The sequence below is a fragment of the Echinops telfairi genome, unplaced genomic scaffold, assembly GCF_000313985.2.
Source record: "Echinops telfairi isolate 266 unplaced genomic scaffold, ASM31398v2 ScPeMD7_57;HRSCAF=196, whole genome shotgun sequence".
Taxonomy (NCBI): domain Eukaryota; kingdom Metazoa; phylum Chordata; class Mammalia; order Afrosoricida; family Tenrecidae; genus Echinops; species Echinops telfairi.
Genome location: NW_022103955.1, coordinates 3,126,831 through 3,149,947, shown reverse-complemented (window position 1 = coordinate 3,149,947; position 23,117 = coordinate 3,126,831). Strand labels below are relative to the sequence as shown.

At 42.2% G+C, this 23,117-nt stretch overlaps 1 protein-coding gene across 1 annotated transcript in view; it reads right to left on the bottom strand.

Annotated features, from left to right (window-relative positions):
• Positions 1 to 23,117, bottom strand: part of LAMA1 (laminin subunit alpha 1) — a 267,694-nt gene that overhangs the window by 18,982 nt on the left and 225,595 nt on the right. The window contains exons 46-57 of the mRNA XM_013004706.2: positions 20,942 to 21,124; positions 20,435 to 20,589; positions 18,798 to 18,941; positions 17,679 to 17,812; positions 15,866 to 16,016; positions 14,135 to 14,259; positions 8,686 to 8,836; positions 7,460 to 7,604; positions 6,849 to 6,990; positions 4,907 to 5,021; positions 4,543 to 4,713; positions 510 to 661 (exon numbers count right to left, since the gene is read on the bottom strand). Of these exons, the coding sequence (XP_012860160.1) occupies positions 510 to 661; positions 4,543 to 4,713; positions 4,907 to 5,021; positions 6,849 to 6,990; positions 7,460 to 7,604; positions 8,686 to 8,836; positions 14,135 to 14,259; positions 15,866 to 16,016; positions 17,679 to 17,812; positions 18,798 to 18,941; positions 20,435 to 20,589; positions 20,942 to 21,124 (1,768 nt within the window). The remainder of the gene's footprint in view (positions 1 to 509; positions 662 to 4,542; positions 4,714 to 4,906; positions 5,022 to 6,848; positions 6,991 to 7,459; positions 7,605 to 8,685; positions 8,837 to 14,134; positions 14,260 to 15,865; positions 16,017 to 17,678; positions 17,813 to 18,797; positions 18,942 to 20,434; positions 20,590 to 20,941; positions 21,125 to 23,117) is intronic.

Below are 23,117 nucleotides of genomic sequence, written 5' to 3'. Positions count from 1 at the left end.
TGAATTATCAATGAATTAGCTATCACTGAATTATCAATGAATTAGCTATCACTGACTTTGGTTCCTTTTTTGAGAATAGGGGCTCACTATGAATCCACAGCGACTAACAACCAAAGCAAGAATTATTCTCTTTCTCATTTGTCTAAACCACAAAATGTCCAGTAAGCTCACGAACACACATGACATACAGTTTTGAGGGACAATATTCAGAAATAAACTGTGGATCATCACAAAATTATCCAATGTAAAGGTGTCTTAATGTAGATCCCAGAAAAGGGCAGGTGAAAGCAATTCAATTACAAAAACTCTGCAAAAATTAAAAACAGATGAATTGACTTCCAAGGTGGTGCTGTAAGAAAGGTTCTAGAACTATTTTGAAACTATGGAAACTTTGGCTGCTAATGAAACCTTTGAATGTTACAAATGTTATAGTAATTATTCAAGGTATATCCCTGCCAATGGTCTGTCTGTAGGTCCCTAATGTTCCCAGGCCTTGCCGTTTACAGTACCTTCTGCTCCTAACCAGGGAGATGGAGTGTTCTTGTCCGTCACTGTAAGTGCCCCCTGGAGAAAGCAGGAGCGCTCTTCTTAGGCTTGGTCCATCCCCCAAATTAACATGCACTTCGATGTGGCCTTCAATCAGCATGATGGCAAAGAACGGCTGGGGAGGTTTCATATTAGAGAATTTCCCATAGAAAATGCATTACTATATGATTTAGGGAAATCATTACCATCATATATAAAGTTAATGTGGCAATATTCATACCATATAAGCAATTCCTGAAGAATCCCGTCATGCAATTCAGCTATTTTAAGTTTTGCATATTATTTTCTAATTCGTTTATATGATTTGAATCCTGCTATCATCAGTAACAACAATTTCTAGACAGTTTTTAAATATTTTATTTATTGCTATATTACATTCCAACAAGTCAATACCATGCAATTCATTTATCTATGTTGCTTTTAATGCTGAAAATTAGGTTGTTTCTAAATTTTAAGTACACAATGAACATTTACATTTTTTGCCCGTAAAATGTTTGTTTGTTTTTTTAAAGATTTCTAAAAGTGGTTGCCAGATTTAAAAAAGGTGTACCAATTTTGTGATGCTACTAGCACTGGATGGTATCATTTTTGTTGTTGTTGATGGTCACATAGTGGGTAACATGCTGGGCTGCTAACCACAAGGTCAGCAGATCAAAACTACTAGCTGCTCCATAGGAGAAAGATGAGGCTTTCTTCTTCTATGAAGACTTACAGTCTTGGAATTCCACAGGGCTCTTCTACTCTGCCCTATTGGGCTGCTGTGATATGGAATCAGCTCGATGGCAGTCAGTTTGTTTCTATTGAAACGAAGAAACCCTGGTGGCATCATGGGTTAGGCATTGGGAAACCACACAGTTGGTAGATCAAACTCACCAATCAGTCTGAGAGAGAAATATGAGGCTCTCTGTTCCCATCAAGATTTACAGCGTCAACAACCCTACGTAGGGCTATTATGAGTCAGAGTTGCCTTGAAAGTGGTGGGTATTGAGACTGGTGGAGGAAAGAGTTTGGCAGTTTCTCAAAAAGTCCGATACTCACAGAATTGCCATAGACCCAAACAAACAAATAATTAAAAGTACATACACAGCCCACTGTCCTTGAGTCCTTTCTGACTGACTCATACTGACCCTGTGCAGAAGCAGATAGCCTCATCTCTCTATTGTGGAGTGGCTGGTGTGTTTGAACCACCAACCTTGCAGTTAGGAGTCCCATGTTTACCCAATAGTGTCACATAACTCAATCATTTCACTGCTGACTAGAACCCCAAAGAACTGAAAATAAAGACTCAAACATATCTGTGCTATGATGTTCCTAGAAACACTATGAACAGAGATGCTGTTTACACTCATCAAAAGGTGACTCCATCACAGAACAAATGGATAAAGGACCTATTATTCAGGCAGGATGAGAAATGAAATCTCAATGCATGCTACCAACCGGATGAAAGTTAACAAGATGAAAATATGCTAAGTGAAATATGGCTGATGCAAAAGGGAATATATTGTAAGAGTCCAGTTTTATAAAATATCCGAAATAGGTAAATCTAATGGAGAAACGAATATATTGGTGACTGTCAGTGGCTAGGGGAGGGGACTTAGATAACAGCTGTTTAATGTGTAGTTTTATTTGGGGGTGATGAAAATATACCTGAACTGGATGCAGGCTGAGGTTGGAAAATACTGTGACTGCTCAGACTAAAACCAACCTCACTGCCCCAGAGGCCATTCTGACTCGACAGCACAGGGTAGAACTGCTCTCAGTGGGGCTGAGGCTGTAAATCGTTGCAGGAGTAGAGAGCGAGGCTCATCTTTTCCCCAAGGAGCCACATGCAGTTAGCAGCCCAGCAGAGAACCCCTGCAGGACTCACATTGTTCCCTTTGAAATTAGTCTGATGGAAATTCCACCTCAGTAGAGACAACACTATTATAAACCTATAATGATGTATCTAAAGAGAACCAGAGCCAAATATAAACCATAGATATGGCAGTTAGCATTTTCTGTATATGAAATCCAGGATATGGTAAATCTATAGAAAGCAGTAACTGGTTAATAATTACCGAGGGGCCTGGCAGGGAAGATGAGGGGAAAATAGGAGTGAACAACAATGAGTATGAAAAAGAAGAACATGTTCTGAAATGGATGGTGAACTATGAAGTTGTATGATTTGTGAATTATATGCTAAAACATAATTTTATAAAATATAAAATATTAAAAAGAGAGAAGAACGCAAACAAACAAAGACAGAGGCTGGTGGAGCTCACAAATCAATCTTCGTCATCAGTAGTCAGCCTCTCTCACCACGTGGCTGCTAAGTTGTATTTGGGGCTTCTGGACCTAGCTCTAATTCTTAACAGCGATGTGACCTCTGAGCCAGTTTATTCCTTAGTAAAATACTTGCACAAAAATAATGGCTAGGAAACATCATGCCTGATATAATACCACTCTTCAAATGCTGGTTGCATGAATTCTATTATCATTCAAACAGTACATTAAAATTTCAGGAAAAAAGTACGGCTATAAAGTCGATTCTGAGTCACAGCACCTCAGTCAGACAGAGTAGAACTGCTTTTGTGGGTTTCTGAGCCTGTAATTCTGTATGAGAATAGAAAGGAGGCTCATCTTTCTCTTAAAGAGCTGATGGCTTCAAACAGCTGACCTGATGGTTAGCAGCCCAAAGAGTAGCCCACTATCTATACAGGCCTTGGTGGTGCAGTGGTTAAAGCACTGTCGCTAACTGCAAGGCCAGTGATTCAAAGCCCCAGCTGCTCTGTGGAAGAACGATGTGGCAGTAGGCTTCCACAAGGAGTTCAGCCTTGAGAATCTTCTGTTACAATTTGATTCTGTCTTACAGGGGAGCTGCTATGAGTCGGAACTGACTCTACAGTAGATTTAGTCTTTGGAAAGTGCACTTAATGCGAATAGAGAAAGGGCTATTGCTAGTCCACCAGGCTTATGAAATTCCTATAATAGTTTTTAAACTCCTACTTCGAGTGGAGACCCAAAGCCCATCTGTAGTCAACTGGACACCCCCTGTCAGAATGGCCACAATGAAGAGAAGACCCAGTTGGGGTGCAGTTTAACACCGATGAAACACACCATCTTCCTCTAGTTCTTTAATGCTTCTTCCACCCACACTACCAAGATCCCAATTCTATCTTACAAATTTGGCTAGACCAGAACATGTATACATGAACAGATAAAAGCTCGCTACACAGGGAATCCAGAAAGATAAACCCCTCAGGACCAATAAGGGGGGCAGCGATACTAGGAGGGTAAGGGGGGTGGTGCAGGTGGAGTAAGGAGGACCCGATCACAATGAACAACATATGGCCCCCATCCCAGGGGGATGGACAGCAGAAAAGTGGGTGAAATGAGACAGCCGTCAGTGTAAGACATGAAAAAAAAAAGAAGAAGAAATTTATAAATTACCAAGGGGGCATGGGGGAGGTGGGGGTGAGGAGCTGATGCCAGAGGCTCAAGTAGAAAGAAAATGTTTTGAAAAGGATGAGGACAACATATGTACAGATGTGGTTGACAAAATGGATATATGTATGGATTGTGATAAGAGCTGTAAGAGCCCCCAATAAGATAAATTTAAAGAAAAAATCCTATTTCATGAAATAGTATACCAAAAATCTCTGAAAAATCCAAGGGCTTGCTGTTTTAACTTTATGAGGAAAGGCAATAGGCATAAAATACAGAAGAGCCGAGCAATACTATCCAAATGCAGTTTATGAAAAAAAAAAAATTAGAGGGAGAGAGAACATCTCTTTCTCTGTCTCTAGACAAGGAAGAGGCATTAGGTAACACAGAGATTCACTGATGTAACAGGGAAAGCAGTTCATCCACAAGAACTTTGACTCAATAAAAGTACACCTCTGGAACCAACAGGGACATCCGTGTTACTGCCATCATGACTCAGGAGATTTCCCCTTTCCCATTCCCCAAAGTCATGGCCTCCCCCATCAGTGGCTGGCCAGAACTTCAGCTACTTACCACGTGCGCCTGCCATCGGCTCTGCTTTCCCACATCTCCGCCAAAGCCAGCCATGATGAGTCCGTTGCTGTTGGTGGTGGCAAAAGTTGCCAACAATTCTGATTCTGGTGACAGAGACTTGGGTGGCAACTCAACATAGCCACCTTTCAAGAAGCTGACACTTCGGATAGGCTGGTCAGACAGGAGACAAGAAGAGCCGTCAGCTTCCATGTGGATATTGAGTCTGCTGGAGCGGTGTTACTGCCTGGTGTACTCAAGTCCTTTTGTCTCCACCCCACTGGTGTCTACTAGGTTATGGTATTAAGTTAATAAATTAATGAACATTTATAGACACTCACTTGATTTTTAATAAATGGTTTCATACCTCCAGCATACAGCCTTTCCTCACACCATAGGAATTTCTGAGTAAATCAAAAGTTGATCTAGATATCTCCAGGTTTTTGATACAGCCTACATAGCTTCTGCTTGTGAGGCCTTTCCTGAAGGGAAGGATAGGAGAACAAGTGGGGGAGGTTAATCTCATTTTTGAAAAGAGGATTAACAATGAACCCTGTCATGTTGGAAGATTTGTTTCCATGTGTCTATCTACAGAAATTATCTAGGCCACGAAAGTGAATGTTGATGATTAGAATTTTAGGTCATCCAGTTTCTTTAGGACTAGAGAAGGGAGCCCTGATGGCATAATGGTTATGCATTGACTGAGATCCCCATGGCTGGCAGTTCAAAACCACCACTAGTTTCTTGGTAGAAAGGGCTTTCTACTGCTGTGAACAGATACAGTCTCAGAAAACCAAAGGGGTTTGCTGGGAGTCAGCATTGACTTGAAGACAGAGAGAGATATTGGAATTAGATTTAGAGTTTGGGTACATAGATGCCCATTTACATGCACACACAAAAATGTGTTTATTTACTTTTAAAATATGTTGAATGATGAGCAAAATGGTATGGCAACTACAATTTAAATATACTCATTAGAATACAGCCAATACGAAAAATGGTGAGTTGTAGGAGGAAATTGTAGCACATAGATAACAGTTCAGTTCACGGGCCAGTTTAGGCCATGTTGTTTCCTACGACTGAATGTGTGGAGAAGTCATCAGCTGTTGTCCATAGGGCACATTCATGAACTTCGCTCAGAAAAAAGCAACTGCATTTGGGGCATCTAGGATTGCCCCAAACCTGACTAGTAGTCTCCAACTCAATACTACATTGTCCTGCTAGAAGTTGCCAGATTCATGAGCAGAGTCAGACTCGTTTCCAAAACAGAAACCACGACCAAGTGGAAATGACATTTGCATGCCCCAGCTCATCACAGGAGGATTGGCTGCAACCTGGTTTCCTGCTCAGCCTCACTTCATTCTTGGAGCTGGGAAACACCCAGCAACTACATGATTTGGGGCCAAGTCAAGCCTTTTGGATCTCATTTTTTTTCTCCCTTGCAAATGAAAAAGGTGGCTCTGACTTTGCCCAAGTTTCTTCTAGAATAAAAATCTGTGATTCTCAGATGTCTTCCTAGGAAAGGGCCTTTTGTCCTTTTCTTCAGTGTCCCACTCTGTGTCATTAAGTTACTATGACACAGCTTGTGGCTACAGAAAAAACTCTCATTCTACCACAGGGTTTGCTATCTATGATTGGGGTTAGAACACCGAATTCCTGTCCTGGCTCTGTCTTGTCAGAGGACATGACCTTGGGCAAGTGAGCAACTGCCCTGAGAGTTAAATGTATTCTTTGCCAAGATCAACAGTGACTCCACCTATGAATATGAAGTATGGTCAGAAATGTATGGCACATTTAGAAGGGGTAGAGCAGTTAAATTGTGAGTTATTTAAGCTGCTGGATTTTCAAAGACACTCAGTGCAGATAGGGTTCTGGTTCAAACACACATTTGAAAACCTCTGAAGTGAGTGATTCTACTTGGACATTTATGATTTCACTCCTTAGAAACTGTCTGCTCTACTACTCTAAAAACATTTAGAAAAGAGTTCAATATGATAATTAGTAACAGTTTTTAGATGAGCTAAAGGCTCATTCACTGCCATCGGGTTGATTCTGACTCATAGTGACCCTATAGGACAGAGTAGACCTGCCCCTGTGAGTTCCGAGACTATAACTCTTTATGGAAGTAGAAGCCTCATCTTAATCTGGAGGAGTGGCTGGTGGTTTCAAACTGCTGACCTTGAGGCTAGCAGGGCTCCTAGTGCTACAGTCAGTATGTATATAATCGTGAGCTTCACAGCAGAAGTCTCCTTTTACTGCCCACTTCATATGGCTTAGAGTAGTTTGAATATCTGCCATCGAATACATACCTTACAACTCCTGACCTAGGTAATCCACCAACATAAATCGGATCCTTGTCTAGTCGATTGAGGTCAGAAGATGTTCCTGGAGTTTCACCTTGCTTTGTTTCTTTATAACTGGTGTTATAAGCATCAATAATTGCCAGAAGTCCTAAATGAAGACAGAATGGATAAGGTTGGAAAAGTAAACATCATTTTCTAACATTTTTTAGAGCAAATCTGTCAGGCGAAGTTCATTTACCAGGAAATGTTATCTTACATTCTATAAATTTGACCAGCCTATGCCCTGGACTATGAGATGAAAGTAGAAAGTTACCCATGTAAAAGTCCATAAATCCAGAATACACACTGCTAAATGACAGCAGCATCTGTATGATTTTGATTCATGATTTGAGTTTGTGTTTTGCGGCTAGATAAAGCACTTGGAAATACATGCCAGTAGAACCATCTTATTCCTCTAGCAAAAGGTGAATCCGGTTGCTTGGTATCCCAAAGACCAGACTGACTTTCCACTAGAGCATCATTCAGGAAACGAAAGTAGACTTCGAGTACTGATTTTAGAAAGATTTCTCTTCCCACCTGGGAGAACGACATCCCGGTCATTCATTCTTCACTCTTACCTTGCCTTCGGTTTCGCTGGAAAGCGATTTTATACCAGATCCCATTGTTATAACGTCTCTCTGTAATCAGAACAAGAGGTCCTGAGCCCAGGTCAACCGTGGCTTTCACTCTGCCATGGACCAGTTCGATGGATAGAAAGTCTTTCTGTAAAGGCGAGAAAATCGTGGCCTTTATCACAAGGTTTCTTTTTCCCTTTAAAATAAGGATAGCAGACACCCTCTAACGTCAAATCCAGGACATGGATGCAACCCAACAGCTAGAGGTCTACGCCAACACTTCTTAAACTTTGAGTGGTGACCTCATGAGGGTCATATAACTGACTGCAGGGGTTTTGAAAAGTTTGGCAACATGAAAAGGCTCTGAACATACAGGGACCAAAATCACTTCAAAATCCAACATGTAATGAATCTGAGGTATTTCTAGCGGTGCTTACCCATGTTGCAAATTTCTTGGGCAAAAAGGGGTCACAGGTAGAAAAAGTTTAAGAAGCCCTGGTCTAGGCTATGCAGGTGAAAAATTTCATAAAGGCTTTCTAGAACATTAAAAAATATACAATGATATTTATTGTTATAAAAACATTCATTATTGTTACAATCTACAACACAGTAAGAGATCTGGAATTTCTTCGTATTTCTTTCATTTAGAAAGACAAATGGGCAAGTTCCCAAAATAAGAAATCTAAAAGGGTGACAGAAAGAAATCACCAACATGGAGGAAAAATAGGACAAAAAATCCTGTCAGATGAAATTCAAATAAAGCCTTTGAGGGCACAAGTGAATATAGAAAAGTTTATACTATTTAAACTCAAAATGTAATAACATGTTTTCTTTATATCCATACTGACTAGAAGGTTATTTCCTACTTTCACATTTCCAAAGGTTCTTCTGTATTTTCCAAAGCCCCTTCAGTGAACTTGTACTGATATAAAACTCACTGCTGTTGCGTGGAGGATGGTGCAGAGGAATGGGAGCCAGGGGTTCTGAAGCTGTCGTTTGTACAGAAGCCGACAGCCTCTTCTTCTTCCCTTAGTACAAACGGTGACTTTGAACCACCAACCTTATGGTTAGCAGTCCAATGTCGAACCCACAGCACCGCCAGAGAGCTTTATTAATACAATAAATAATTTAAATGGGGAAATCCTGGCATACAGAATAATGGCATCAGTGTCCACAGAGCCAACTAAGTGTAAGCACCTAGGGGCAGGGGGGCTTAGGAAGACGCTTACAGTGCCGTTGGAAGCGAGGTAGACGAGCAGGCCGTTAGGGGAAAAGGTACTGAATAGCATGATGATATGCGTCGTCGTAGTGCGGAGCGTCTTCTGCACGACAGAGTAGCCACTTCCGTCGAAGTGGAATGAGGCATCTTCCTTCTGGGAACTACAGAGCCAGAGAAATGCAACCCGTTCTCAGGCAGGCAGGTAAAGAGAACACACGATACATTCACTGCATTTTTTCATACCAAGATCCTGGTGGTGCTATTATTTCCATAATCTCCCCTCCCCCCCCCCCAGCAAACATTTATTAAGAGGGCTTCAAAAAGCTCATGGAAAACTTCTATTACCTTTCCACAAGCTATTTGAGCCCCTCGTGTATCATGGAGAACCCAAGAAGGAAAGCCTACCCTGGGTCTTCGCTTTCCCGTCGTCGGTTAGGAAAAGCAAACATATGACTGGCTTTATTCCAAAGCATAAAGCCATTAGTGCAATAACGTGTTATGGTAGTGTGGTAATTACATAATTTCATGTAAACTTGAGTGTATTGTGAGGGGAGGGGTGGAGTCTAGCCTGTCAATCAGGTCACAGCCAGTGCTGCCTGTGTGGGCATGGCCTTCTCTTGAGGACTCTGGGAACTCCTCTCTTCCTCCCTGGAGGCAGGACACACGCTCTCTGCTTCACATTCCTGATGATAAGCCACGTGGAGCCACGCCTATGGCAGCCGGAGCCCTGGAAATGCATCACTGCCATTGGACCCACAGGACTTTCCATGTGAGCTTCCTGCATTCAGCATCATTGCATGTGCTGCGTGAGTTTGGTCCTCAAGCCCCCATTAACTATGAGGTCTTCACGGCCTCAACTGCAGAGGCTTTTTAAAAATTCACCCAGAGCAGTAGCCGACAGCTCTTTGCCACCGCTGCTGCTGCGGCTACCTATTTCCATAATCTTACGACAAGAGCAAATATTTCAAAAATATGCTCATCCTGAGATTAGGCAAGACCAGGGCCCAGCTGTTTTAAAAGGCAAAGCAAGTTGCTGTTGGCAGTGTCCACTGCAGTAAAAGAAACAGGCTCACACATCAGCTCACTGCTGGAGACATTTCTACTTATCAACAGATGTTCTTGATCATTTATTCTCATTTTCTGTAGTGCAACATCTTTTTCATCATCTCATTGCTTTCTGAATATTTTTTACATTAACATGTACCTGTCTCTGCAGATATCAATTTAGACATCATTTAGATTGGAGTTACATTAGAAAGCAAACATGTATCAAAATACCAGACAGTTTAATTTGAAAAAAAAAAAAATCCCTAACATTCTCAAAAATCTACATAAAAAGTTTAAAGACCTTTATCATGATCTGAAACAAACTATGGAAGAGTTACCTAAGATGCAGGGGCTTCAAAAGGTTGTGGAAAATGGATTTGAAAGAAAGTAGTTTTTTTCCTAGAAACTTTTTGAAACCCTCTCAAATAAATGGCCCATAAGAAATCTCCTCTAGTCTTTTCACAAATCTACTTCAAAAGGCTGGCTTGACTCATGGTTCAATTATAAAGTGAGTTAATCTGGTTCATATCATCATTACGATTCCAAAATACTACTCTAGAATATCTTAGGATTTGAAAGTGAAACTTGGACTTGGGTGTTTGGGGTGCATGTGAACTTGTTCCTACGGCTGCTGTTGTAAGGGGCCTTTGAGTCAGCCAGGAACCGTGGCAGCCTGTGCACCACAGCATGAACCGCCGCCTGGGCCTGCGCCAGCCTCCACGCGGTCTTGTGCTCGAGCCCATTGTCCCAGCCAGGTGTCACCGTCTCCGTGAGGCTCTTCTGCCTTCTCGCCACCCCTCTACTCTGCCAACAAGGATGCTCCTCTCCAGGGACTGGTCTCCCGGCAACATGTTCAAACGATTTCACTGTTTGACACTATGGGCTGCTTGGACATGTGATATGGAGTTTAGTTATCAAAATCTATTGAGGAAGACAGACCACCAGTTGTCTGTCTTTCTCAATAGATAGTGACAGCCAAAGTCTACATCCCATGTCAAAGCAGGGCAATATTGCCAAGCAGTGAAATTGCTTCCCTTAACGAGAACAAAAAAGCAATGCGTTGTCAAAACTGAGTTTCAAGTGCATGGAACCTGTCGTTCTGCTTTCAGGAAGTAAAACTTAAAGGACACATACACTGCATATGTTTTAAATCTATGATTTAACGCTTAAACTTGCGGTTTCCTGGAAGTCTATTCCATTACACGACTTCTTCCCCTCATTGGATGTGGCAAAGGACACAGACATTAGACTCCGACTGCTACAATTTCTATCTCAATCCCATAATTGTTAGTTGAGTATCTTGGAAAGGTTACATACCTCATGTGCCTCACAAGTATCTCCGGGAGGGCTATAAATGATAATCTTCATAAGGCCCCATGACAGTTCTGGAACATGGGGAGATTTTCATGCTATTTCAGCTCTTATTATTCTACTATATTCAGAAATCTCCATTATGAAGAGGATGAGTGGTTGGAAAGAGAGTGCATGAAGTGTGTGTGTGTGTGTGTGTGTGTGTGTGTGTGTGTGTGTTTTAAAAGGTAAGTCTTTGGGCTTACATAGTCCTGTCCATTTACTGTGTGTTATTCAAGTCAGGTGTATTATATTCCTTTAAGTCTTGACAACCACCCTTCAAAGCATGTGCTATTATCTCAACTTTGCTATTAGGGACTGTAGCTTCAGAATTAAGTGTCCAGGGACACAATCCAAGGAAATGGAAAAGCTACATTACAAGAAAACTCCACCCCTTTTCCTACTTCTCCCTTCACCCAGGGCTTCAGAAGCCTCCTTGCCCTGGGACCTGAAGCCGTTGCTTCTGCCTCCTCTCCTCAGTAGGGACTGCCTGAGAGAGTGGCTGCGAAAAAGGCTGAAGCAAAATGAAACGATGACTGACAAGTGCTCTCTTGGAAGATTTGTTACCCTTGCCGACTCTGTGCTGTGCTCACAAAGTACACCTAGCTCTGGAATTCATGCAGGGACCCTGCATATGAACAGGCAAAAAACAAAAGGGAAACTGCTGATCGATAGCACTTCATTGATGGCTCCGTTCTAGCTTCAGAAAGTACCATAAGCCAGTGGTTAATGGTGTGGTCTCTGGCTGGGCTGAAGTTGGCCCTCTCAAATAGCCTTGTGTGCCTGAAAAAATGGTGAGACTTCTTTAGTCTTCAAAATTCCCATTCATGAGATCAGATAATCACCAGCGTGTCAAGCAGTGTGTGCAAGTAAGGCAATGCTTGAGTGCCTGCCCCACACAGCTGCCTCTCCAACCATTGGCCCATTTGCCAAATTTCCTCCTAGAAGACTAGATATTAAAGAAGCAGAGATGTCTTACTAGTTTGACATCACTAATCCCTAGCAGAGTGTGGTAGTCACATAATCTGGTGTCAATTTGGGACTTGAGAGGATTAAGAGTGAAGGGGTGGAGTCTGACCTGTCAATCAAGATATAACCAATGAGGTCTCTGTGTGGGGATGGCCTTCTCCTGAGAATTCTGGGAATTCCTGTATTTTCCTCCTTGGAGGCAGGAAACACTTTCTCTCTCTGCTCTCTCCCTTGGAGACTCCCTACTGACAACACTCACTCTCTGAGAGACTCTCCACTGACAAGACATGTGGCACTACGCTGATAGACCCTGTGCCCAGGGAACTGGAGAAGCCACCTGGAGACCCCTGCCAGTGCTGAGATGCTTACAACACCACTGGATCCAAAGACTTTCTACCCACTGGCCTGTGATCGTCCTGCACTCGGTGTCATTGCATGTGCTTCGTGAGTCAGAAGATGATTTTATAGATTGGTATTGGATATATGAGCTAATATTGGACTTATGGTCTTGGATTGGATTAGGTTGGGATGCTTTCTTAATGTACAATTACCCCTTATATAAAATTCTCTCTTACACACATATGAGTTTCTATGGATTTGTTTCTCTAGTCTACCCTGACAAACACACAGAGGACTTAGAACCCCATATGATTTTGGTTAAACGACTATCACAAAAAGCAGCCACCTGGCCCATGCACTGCCACTATTTTTTAGCAAGAATTATCCTGTGCAGTGCAGTTAGTTATTGAATATGGTTCTTCTAATCACAGACTTTGTTACGCCAGCCAAAAGGCCTTCATTTTCTTAGTGGGTCTGGGGAAGTAGGTAGGGATCATAGAGATAGGATGATGAGATTCAACTGTGAGTGATCATGAGCCATCTCAGAAGCAGGAAGGAGGGTTCTGACTACCAGTAAGAGAGAAGAGCCAGGAGAGCATCCTTTGGACCCCAAGACCCCTGCATGTTGAACCTCCATGATCCAGGAGACAGCAACAGAGGCACAGGAGCTTGAGCAGGAATCAAAGTAGGGGCCTCCTCCGCCTACTGAGCAGGAAACACGGGAGTGCTGTGGGGCAGAAGGCTGGCTCGTGGGGTGGGGCACGTCTGGACCCTTAACTGGAGGGGCTGCGTTTACAGAGTCTGAGCTGGGCTTCTGTGGGCTGAGGCTCTAGACAGGAGGACATGCCTCTGCACCCCAAACCCCCTGCCATCCAATCCCTTCGGACTCAGGGACCCTGTAGGACACAGTAGAAGTGCTCCTGTGGGTTTTGGAGATGATCCATCTTTATTGGAGTCGAAACCTTCTGCTTTCTCTCCACTATTTATAGACAGCCCTGACACAGCTTTGTGACATTGCAGGAGCCAGGGAGAAGGCAGGCCAAGGGGCTGAGGGCCAGAGAGAGGTCAGCCTGTAGCCAGCACAGAGAATGTCCTGACTGAACGACTGCCTCCTGAGCAGTCCTCACACGACCTGTAAACTGCTCACCTCCCTAATAAACCATGAGCCTCCTGCATGCATGGCGCTTTCGGCCCCTGCAATGAATGATGAAATCAGTTGAAAAGGAGAGAGTGCTGTGGGAGACCAAACAAGCTGTGAGTTAAAGAAAAGTAGTTTTCCACATCTAGGTGAGAATTGTTAGAATCAGTAGTTAAATTGATAATATCCCTTAAGAATTTAAGATATTGTTCATAAAAATATGCCGATACCAGTTAGAGAACTGTACTAATATATTAACAAGGGGAAAAAATCTCATCCTTGGACATGTGTTCAAAATAAAAATGTGCAGCAGTTTTCCCAACATGTGCAAAATAAGACTTTTGGAAACAGACGTTTGTTTGAGAAGATGGCTGAAGCTCCTGCAATTTATACAGGATCAAAGCATACAAAATACTGCAAAAGTAACATTTCTTCCTACAGGTTAAATTTAAAATGATCCTCCTGCTTCCTTCAGTATATAAGCTGTCATATTTCTTACAATAAGATGAACCTCTGAGAGAGGTCATCAGTCTTTTGAGGTACATATAACTTTCTCAAGAGCAGTCTGATATGAACAGAATGACACACTGTATGCTGCACCATAAGGAAACGCTACCTTTCATAACAACCGTGACATGTGCCTTCTCTTTCAATGTAGTTCCACAGGCCAATAGGGTTCCCATTGAGAAAGGTATCTCCCAGGCAGCCTTTAAAGTGAGTGACCTTCACAGCAGGAGACTTCTGTGCAAACAAATAAACAAACAAATGTCACCCACAAAAATCTGGTGGAGAGAATTATGTTCTTCGAGCACATGAAAATTCTCCTTGGGAGCACAAATCTAACAGATGCAGATTTTGTGAAAATAAAACAAAGACACATGGCCGGCTGCCGTCACTGGATTTCCTTCCAGTTTTAAGGTGGGATCATACAACGAGGGACAACTGGACAGGATCTTAAAGATTATCTGAGCGCCCAGGGTTCCCGGAGTGAAGTCTTTTCTAGGAAGAAACAGACACCTAGAGAACGTGGTCAGGCGGGAGAAGCCCTACTGAGCCTCAGACCCTTGTCCGTGTTCCAGAGAGAAAAGCTGAGCCAAGGAAGTCTACTCTTGTTTGGTGAGAAGCTGGGTGGGATAACATAAATATGACCGATGGGCTCTTTTTCTAAACACAAATTAGCATGAGTCTACCACTATAAATACCAGAACTTTACTGAGAAATCAATAGGAATTAACACATTTTCTGTGTCATTGCTGAAAAATAGATCTGTGGCTTCTCATTTTAGACTACGTTACTTTTCCCCCCTTCAAACTCTGCCTAAACCTACAGGTGAACAGTGATTAAGCAAAATAATGGATCAGAAAAATGTTCCTGGGTTGTCAACATTTTAAACATATTAGTGTATATGAGCGTAACTCAAAATTCTTGCTACTAGGATTCCACATCCTCATAGATTGTTGTTTTTATTTGCCATAAAAACACGTATAAACATGTCTCTGCAGACAGGTTCTCTCACTTGCCTGAGTCTCTCATGAGTTCTATACCATCACGTCAGTTCTGACTCAGAGAAGCACTGTGTAGACTCTAAACCTTTACAGGCGCAGACAACCTTGTCTTTCGCCTCTGGAGTGCCTGGCAAGGTTTGAGCTACTGATCTTGCAGTTAGCTATTCAATGTCTACAAAAAGAATCCATCAAAACAGGGCTTGCAAAGAGCTCTCTCTGTTGAGTCAGTTAAATTCAAGGCCGGGAGATCAACGCAGAAGGTAATGGTGACTGTTGTGGGTTGTTTTTGTTTTTTTGTAATCCCAAGTGAGTACTCTTACTAGATTTTCTTGAAGGACACAGGGTAATCATGGGATCTTATTATAAAGAACTTTTAAGAAAATTGGAAAGTGCATTGGTAAGCAAAATGCCAGGACAATAATGAGGATTTTTTTTTCCTATTATAACAATGCAGGGCTGGCCTATGAAAATTTCATTGGGAAAACTTAACCCATCTACCCTAAAGCCCTAATCTTGTCCCTTCAGATTTCTTTTTGTTCCACAAACTCAAAGACTATTGAAAATGAATACCATTTGAGTCCCCCGAGAATGTCAAAACTGTGATTGTAATAGAGCGTACGTGGAAGGGTGGAGTTTTTCTGGAAAGGGCTAAAGAGATGGGAACAGGGCCTCTGTAAGGGAATGGAGCTGGATAAAGGACATATTGAGAAAGAAGTCTCACAATGTGATATTTTTGTTTCAAAAAGGCTTCTATGGTTCTAGCAATGCTTTTGATTTATCTCACAGTTACGTGAAATCAGCCAAGTCAATCAGTGCTGCCTGGAGAGCTTTCAGAGTTTTACCTTGATTTGTCCTCCAAGTCCTCCAACAAACATACGTGTTGAATTGTTTATCTCCAAGACTTTAGCTGTCCCAGGGGATTTACTTGTTTTTGCTGGCAGTGTTTGAGTTGAACTGATTTCCTTTATACTCAACAAGCCATTGTTTCCAAACCTATGGATGACAAAGAATTAAAAAAGAAACACTTTCAGTATTTCAAGTCAATACCAGAATGTTGCACATCTCTTTTCTTTCTTTTTTTCTAATCGTTTTATTAGGGGCTCATACAACTCATCACAATCCATACATACATTAATTGTGTAAAGCACATTTGTACATTCATTGCCCTCATCATTCTCAAAACATTTCCTCTCCACTTAAGCCCCTGGCATTAGGTCCTCATTTTCCCCTCCCTCCCTGACCCCCCCTCCCTCATGAGCCCTTGATAATTTATAAATTATTATTTTGTCATATCTTGCCCTGTCCGACATCTCCCTTCACCCACTTTTCTATTGTCTTCCAGGGAGGAGGTCACATATAGTTCCTTGTAATCGGTTCCCTCTTTCCAACCCACTCTCCCTCTATCCTCCCAGTATCGCCACTCACACCACTGGTCCTGAAGGGATCATCCACCCTGGATTCCCTGTTTCCAGTTCCTATCTGTACCAGTGTACATCCTCTGGTCTAGCCAGACTTGCAAGGTAGAATGTGGATCATGATAGTGGGGGTGGGGGGGGGGGGGAGGAAGCATTTAGGAACCAGAGGAAAGTTGTATTTTTCATCGTTGCTACATCGCATCCTGACTGGCTTGTCTCCTCCCGAGACCCCTCTGCAAGGGATCTCCAGGCACATCTCTTTTCATATACAACATCCCTCTGTTCTCAATGATTCCATGGCAACAGCTTCTCAACCGGTTGGTTGGTCCCTGTTTCTCATCTATTCCACCCCCCATTCCTCCAGTTACCTTTCTGTAATACTGCACAGTAGTTGTAGAGTATATATCTCATCTTGCTATCTTCCTGTTTAAAACCTCTGGAGAGGGGATTTACAGAAGAATTTGACTGTGTGCTGAATTTTAGGAAGATGCATTTTCTTCTGTCTTTTCTTTCCCATCCACTCCGATGTAAGTTCCGCTGCCAACTCTCCATAATTTCTCCCACTCTTGTTCGACCCTTCTGTTAATACTTTTCTAGGCTGGCGGCCTCTGACTTATTTCTACTACAGTCAAGGAAACCTGAGCTACTCCTGCTTTCCTCCTCTCTTTTGGATTGCTGATTTTGGAAAACAGAGCATATTTCTTCTATCATCTAAATCATCTTTTGTTTTTAATATTTGAGGTTTTATTGCCAAATATTTACCTTGTTTGATACATGTAGGAACTATCTGCTTACTTAACTTGTTATTGAGCTATGTGCTTGTATGTTTGCACTATGCTTTCTCCTAATTTTTAAAATGTTGAACCATGTGAAGATTTAGGAGGATGTTACCTTCAACAACGCATACATATTTTGTCTCATTTCACTCACCATGATTCCTCTCAAAGTGCCACCTCTTGTCCTACTTCCTCCTGATGGCTCCTGCTTCCATTCCTCCTTCTTTCCTAACCTTCTCCATGTTGTCCTGAGAGAAATGCTGCTCTTTGGATTGTCAATGGCTAATTATCCTAAGATGTTAGCACCTCACCAGTGTTATTGTTGCCATTGTAGACTGTTGAGTGGCTGAAATTTGAGCCACTGCCTACAAATTTGTTCGCTGTTGCAAGTATATAGTTATTTACCCAGTATTAGGCAAATACCATTTTAAAAACAGATATTTGAAGAAACCTTTCTCTCTTACCTGGTTACGTAGATAGTGTGCCATTTGTTGTTGTCAATTGGGAAGTCTGAAAATTCCAATCGTGTAGACCCGGAACCCACATCCCACAGGAAGGCCACCTTTCCTCGTCGCATCTCCACAGCAAGGAAATCCTCCTGAGGGTGGGGCATTGAAGTGGGGGCCCTAGTTTACACACTGACCTGTTTACTGGATTACCAAAGCACTAAAAAATGAGTTCATACAGCATTCTCTCCAAAATTGAAAAAAGTAAACACAAAAAATGATCTTCCTTTTATCTGAAATGTCCCCCTCCTTGGGACTGGACAATGATTTAGAGCTCCTGAAATGGTAGCCACTGTTGAACACTCTCAATCCCAGACTACTTGGCCCTCAAAGATGTCTCTTGACATCCCAGCTTCCCCATAATCCCCCCTGCCTGCCTCCAGCAGTCCACAGAAAGCACAAATCCACGCCTTTCACTTGTATGTTTGCCCACCATTTACTGAGGATACAACGATTGAATGTGAGACACACAGGAAAACAGAGGTGTGGAATCCCACATCATAAGTGTACATGCTTTTGCACATGACCTCCTCAGAAGTCATTGATGATAACATATGGCTTTCCAATATGTTTGGCCCTAACACATCTGAGGATTCTGGTCCGTTCCTCTTGGCCGAAGGCTATTATTCACAGGGACTATGTCCTCGGGAGCCACTCAATCTAGTTGGCCAAAGAGCCTGGGGAAAGCTGGACGTTCACGTGCCTCCCACTAGAGTCCGTCCTCCTCACTCCTGCTGACAACCAGCAGCACTGACATTACCAACTCCCCGAGACGCGTTCCTTCAGGGTCACAGAGCGTGTCCTGCAGAGTCTGTTCTCAAGGCTTGTGATGGAGGTGCAAGAAGATACCCTTTCCAAAATGCCGATTTCCTCCTCACCCGGCTGTGATGCTGACCATTTGTTTATTTCTGATCTTAGGCTCCCCGCTGAATGAAAGCTTCGTTCCCTTAGAAGAATTAGTGATTTCCCCAAGGCTAGCTATATATATATATATTTTTTTTTTTTCAATAAAACGTCAATTCAGAAAATACATATGCTCATAAGAAAACCACTGTTTCTTCTAAGCCCATCACTTACGCTGGTGCTGCTTCCAAGGTAGAAGAGCAGGTTGTCCGGCTCGCTCGTCTTCACGTTCAGGGTTAAGGTGTTGTAGTTAGTAGACGAGATCCGTGGCTGGTAGGCGCGGATGCAATCTCCATCTGCAGACACGGCAACTTTAATCTGCAGAGAGAGGCGAAAGCGTTCTAATCCCTGCATTGCAAGCACTGCCAGCTCACCAAGAGTGCAGCGTCCTCGCCATAAGTGACCTTCCCTGCAAGACAGGCTTCCTACCTTGATGGAATATGAAGCTTTGGCCCCCCAAATGTTGGCAATCAAATAATGGTGAAAATGATTTGATGTCACAAAGTGTGTAATTATAGGAACATCAATGTGGGATTTTGAGAGCGTTTTATGTAGCAAATGATCGTGCTTCCTAAAGACAAGGACTACATCCACCTGAAGCCTTCGAGACAGAAGAAAGGAGTTTGAGCTCTTTGTTTATCCTCAAGGGGCCTTTCGGTCAGAAACGTCACGTAGGTCTGTTTACCTGGGCTTTGACATCTATCTTAGTCTCAGTCACATTCCGAAGAGTACTTGGATTTTTAAATTTTTTAATTAAAAAGATCATTTTGGGGGGGACGCTTACAACTCTTATAACAATCCACACATCATTTGTATTAAGCATATTTATACATATGTTGTCATTCTTTTATAGACATTTACTTTCTATGGAGCCCTTGGTATCAGTTCTTCCCCCACCCCCAACATGTGATCCTTTGAGAAATTGCAAATTCTTATTATTTTCATATCTTACACCAACTGCTATCTCTCTTCCCCCCAAGGCTTCTGTTGTTCGCCCCACTGGAAGTGTGTGTGTGTGTGTGTGTGTGTGTGTGTGTGTGTTGATCATTGAGATCAGTTTTCCCTTCCTCCCTTCCTCTCCTCACCTTCCCCCTACCCTTCTGGTATTGCTACTCCTATTAGAGCAACTGGATATTTGAAGCTAAGTTGGTAAGATGATGACATGACATTATACCCAGCCAATAAAACTGAGCGTAAATAACACTTGGACTTAGAGTCTCTAGGTGGTGAAGATGGTAAATTCTAAATCCATCCAGGGGCCCTGCCATATAAAGGCCTGGTGTCTACTTAAAAAAATAAAAAATTCAGCCACCAGAAACCCCACAGAACACAGGTCTCCTCTGAGGCACCTGGTGTTGCCATGAGTCAGAGTGGACTTGATGGCAAATAGAACTGGAGCAACCAAGCCCAACTCACTGCCATCAGTCATGGTGACTCCTAGCAGCCGCCCTGTGGGGTTCCAAGACTGGAGCTGTAGATGGGAGTAGAAAGCCCAGTCGTTCCCCCTGCCAGCTCTGCGATCACAGCCCAATGCATACCTACTACACCACCAGGCTCCCCATTGAAAGGCTTTAGGGGAGGGCAGAGGTAATTATTATAAATCTCCATAAAGACATGGAGACTTCTGTTCCAAAAGCATGTTGAAAAAATATACTGATGATTATGATTATAATTAACAGGAGGCTGGTCTTCTGAGAGCCGAGTCCACCAGAGTTCTGGAAGGCCTTTCTGCAGGCCGCTCTGGCATCGCTGCACTGAGTGCCCCTGTGCTCCTGTTGGAGGCTCTGGAGTAAAAGGAGCACAACACTCACCGAAGCGGCTTGTTTCCGGGCCTGGCTGATCATCAGCTTAATTTCGGAGAGGTTTCTGCTCAGGTTCTCTTCCAATATCTTCAAAGGCTTCAATCGGTCAAGTAAAAGGTTGGCTTGCGTCTCCACCTCTTGGACTTTTCTTCTAACTAACAGAGCTAACAAATACAAAGAGATGAGAAGGGCAACAACAGTTGAGGGAGAGAAGATAAGATTCATTCACTCCGAATTCATCAACAATAGAACAAATATGGATTATTTTAAATAATCAAATCCTCACAAATTTGGCAAATAGATGAGAAATGTATTGCCCAAGACTTCTCTTTCTTTGTAATTGCAAATCCTGATGTTCACACCATTTTACTTTTTCAGGACTGATGTTGATGAAGTTTGTGGAGATGCCAAGAGTCTGCAAGCTCAGGCTCTCTCTACCCGGAGCACTCTCTGATGAAGGTCAAGGCTCTCTACCCGGAGCACACTCTGATGAAGGTCAAGGAAACGGCAACGTACTGGCCTCTGAGGAGTCTCGCAGGAATCCGCTGGTCTCTCTCCACGTGGCATTCACTTTGGACAGCGCAGCAGATGTAGTCAGCAGCTTTGGCCTCAAAAGCACAACATCTCTCAGTGTGCTTGCCGCGCTCTGGTTGGCAGAGGTGGCCATCTCTTTAGTGGACGTTTCCTGGCCTCTGACACCTGAAGGGGATTGATACACAAGCATGCACTCTGGTGATTATATGAGAGGAAACATAGGAAACTGGGACAAATGCATTTTTACAGAGAAATACCCTTCAGTGTTTTTGATTGGATGTTGACAACAAGCAGGATATGTTTGAAAGGCTGCATGCCTCCTGTTTTAATGCTCCCACGGTGGACTCTGACACACAGGAGGTCCCGAAGCTACTGCCGATTACCAGGTGTGCAGTGTCGTTCACGTTACTAAATGTAATTTCTTTATCTGACCTCTCTCTCTCTCTCTCTCTCTCTCTCTCTCCCTCCCTCTCTACCTACATACCTATTTATAGAAACAGTTTTATTGGGACACAATCCACATATCATATAATTCAATAGTTCCATCATATCAAGAGGTATTATACAATCATTACTAAAATCAATTTTAGAACATTTTCTTTTTTTTCTTCTTTTGGTATTCTTTGTTGCTAGCTCCCCATTTCCCTACAGCCTCCATTGTTGTACCCCCAGACGAACATCAATCCAGATATTGTCTCTATCGTTTCAACCATTCTGAATTTCATATACCAAAAAAATACAAAAACAAAGAGTAGACAAAGCTTATAATAACAAAATAAAAGCGAAAAATCCCAGTTGGAAACAAACAAACAGAAAATATTAAGAACTAGAGCTATTTTAAAATGGGTCAAAAGACAGATCAATCAAACGATAAGGTGTTAGATTTTAATCTAGCTATATCTCTCCTAATCCACTGCCCAGTGCATTCTGCATGATAGCAAGCACATTCCCAATCTGGTCTTGGTTCAGAGGGGACTCCCCAGAGGCATTAGCTACATGTGTTTCCCCGTCACGTTTTTTTAAACTGTTAGAACTTTTAGAAGCAACTCTGTCTTCTTTTTAGTCACCTGTTTCTCATCTTCACTAAATGCCTTTTCCAAATCATTCCATGCCTAGATAAGGCCTGGGGGTGTTCATATTCATCAGTGAGAAGAGAGTGTCCTGTGTCAGAGAAGCAGTGATTGTCTGCCACAGGGGTTAGCAACCTGTGGCTCATGAGCTGTATGTGGCTCCATCTGTACGTACATGTGGCTGTGAAGCCAAATTGAAAATGAAAATAAAACATCATAGCTTCATTTATACAACTTTTAAATCATATTCCAATAATGGTGATTTTATTTGCTTGTAAATAGACATTTATGGCTTTCAAATAATTTTTAACTTGGGTGAGGGACAAAATTAGTTCTTCTATCTCAAAAGTTTGCTGACCCCTGGTCTCTAACATCAACTGACTGTCAGATAGGACAACGGAATGAAGACTCAATGTTAGCTAGGTATTTTGGATTTCAGAAAAACTGAGTGATATTATTTAAGGTCTTACTCATTTTAATCCACAATTTTTGGAGGATGATATGATTTTACACATAGAAGACCTAAAAACTCCAACAAATATTGTTGGAAACAATACAAAAATTCAACAAAGTCGCAGAATACAAGATTAACACACACAAAAATCAATAGTATTCTATAAACTAACAAAGAGAACTTTGAAAAAGAAATCAAGGAAAAAATACCATTTATGGTAGTCACACAAAAGATGAAACACTTAGAAATAAACCTAACCAGAATAACAAAAGACTGGGACGAAAATCCAAACCACCGAGAAACCAAGAGACCTATGTAAATAGAAGAAACTTACATGTTCGTGGATAGGCACACTTAACATTGTAAAAATGCCAATGCTACCCAAAGCAATAAATAAATATGTTGCAATTCTTATCCAGATCCCAACATCATTCCCTAAAAATGGAAAAATAATTACTAACTTCATATAAAGAGAGGAAAGACCCAGGATAAGCAAAGAACTTCTTAATAAGAACAAAGTCAGAGATCTCTTACTATTTGATCTCAAAATCTATTATAAAATTACAATAGTCAAACCAGCCTGGTTCGGGCACAGCGATAGATACGTTGACCAATGGAACAGAATAGAAAACCC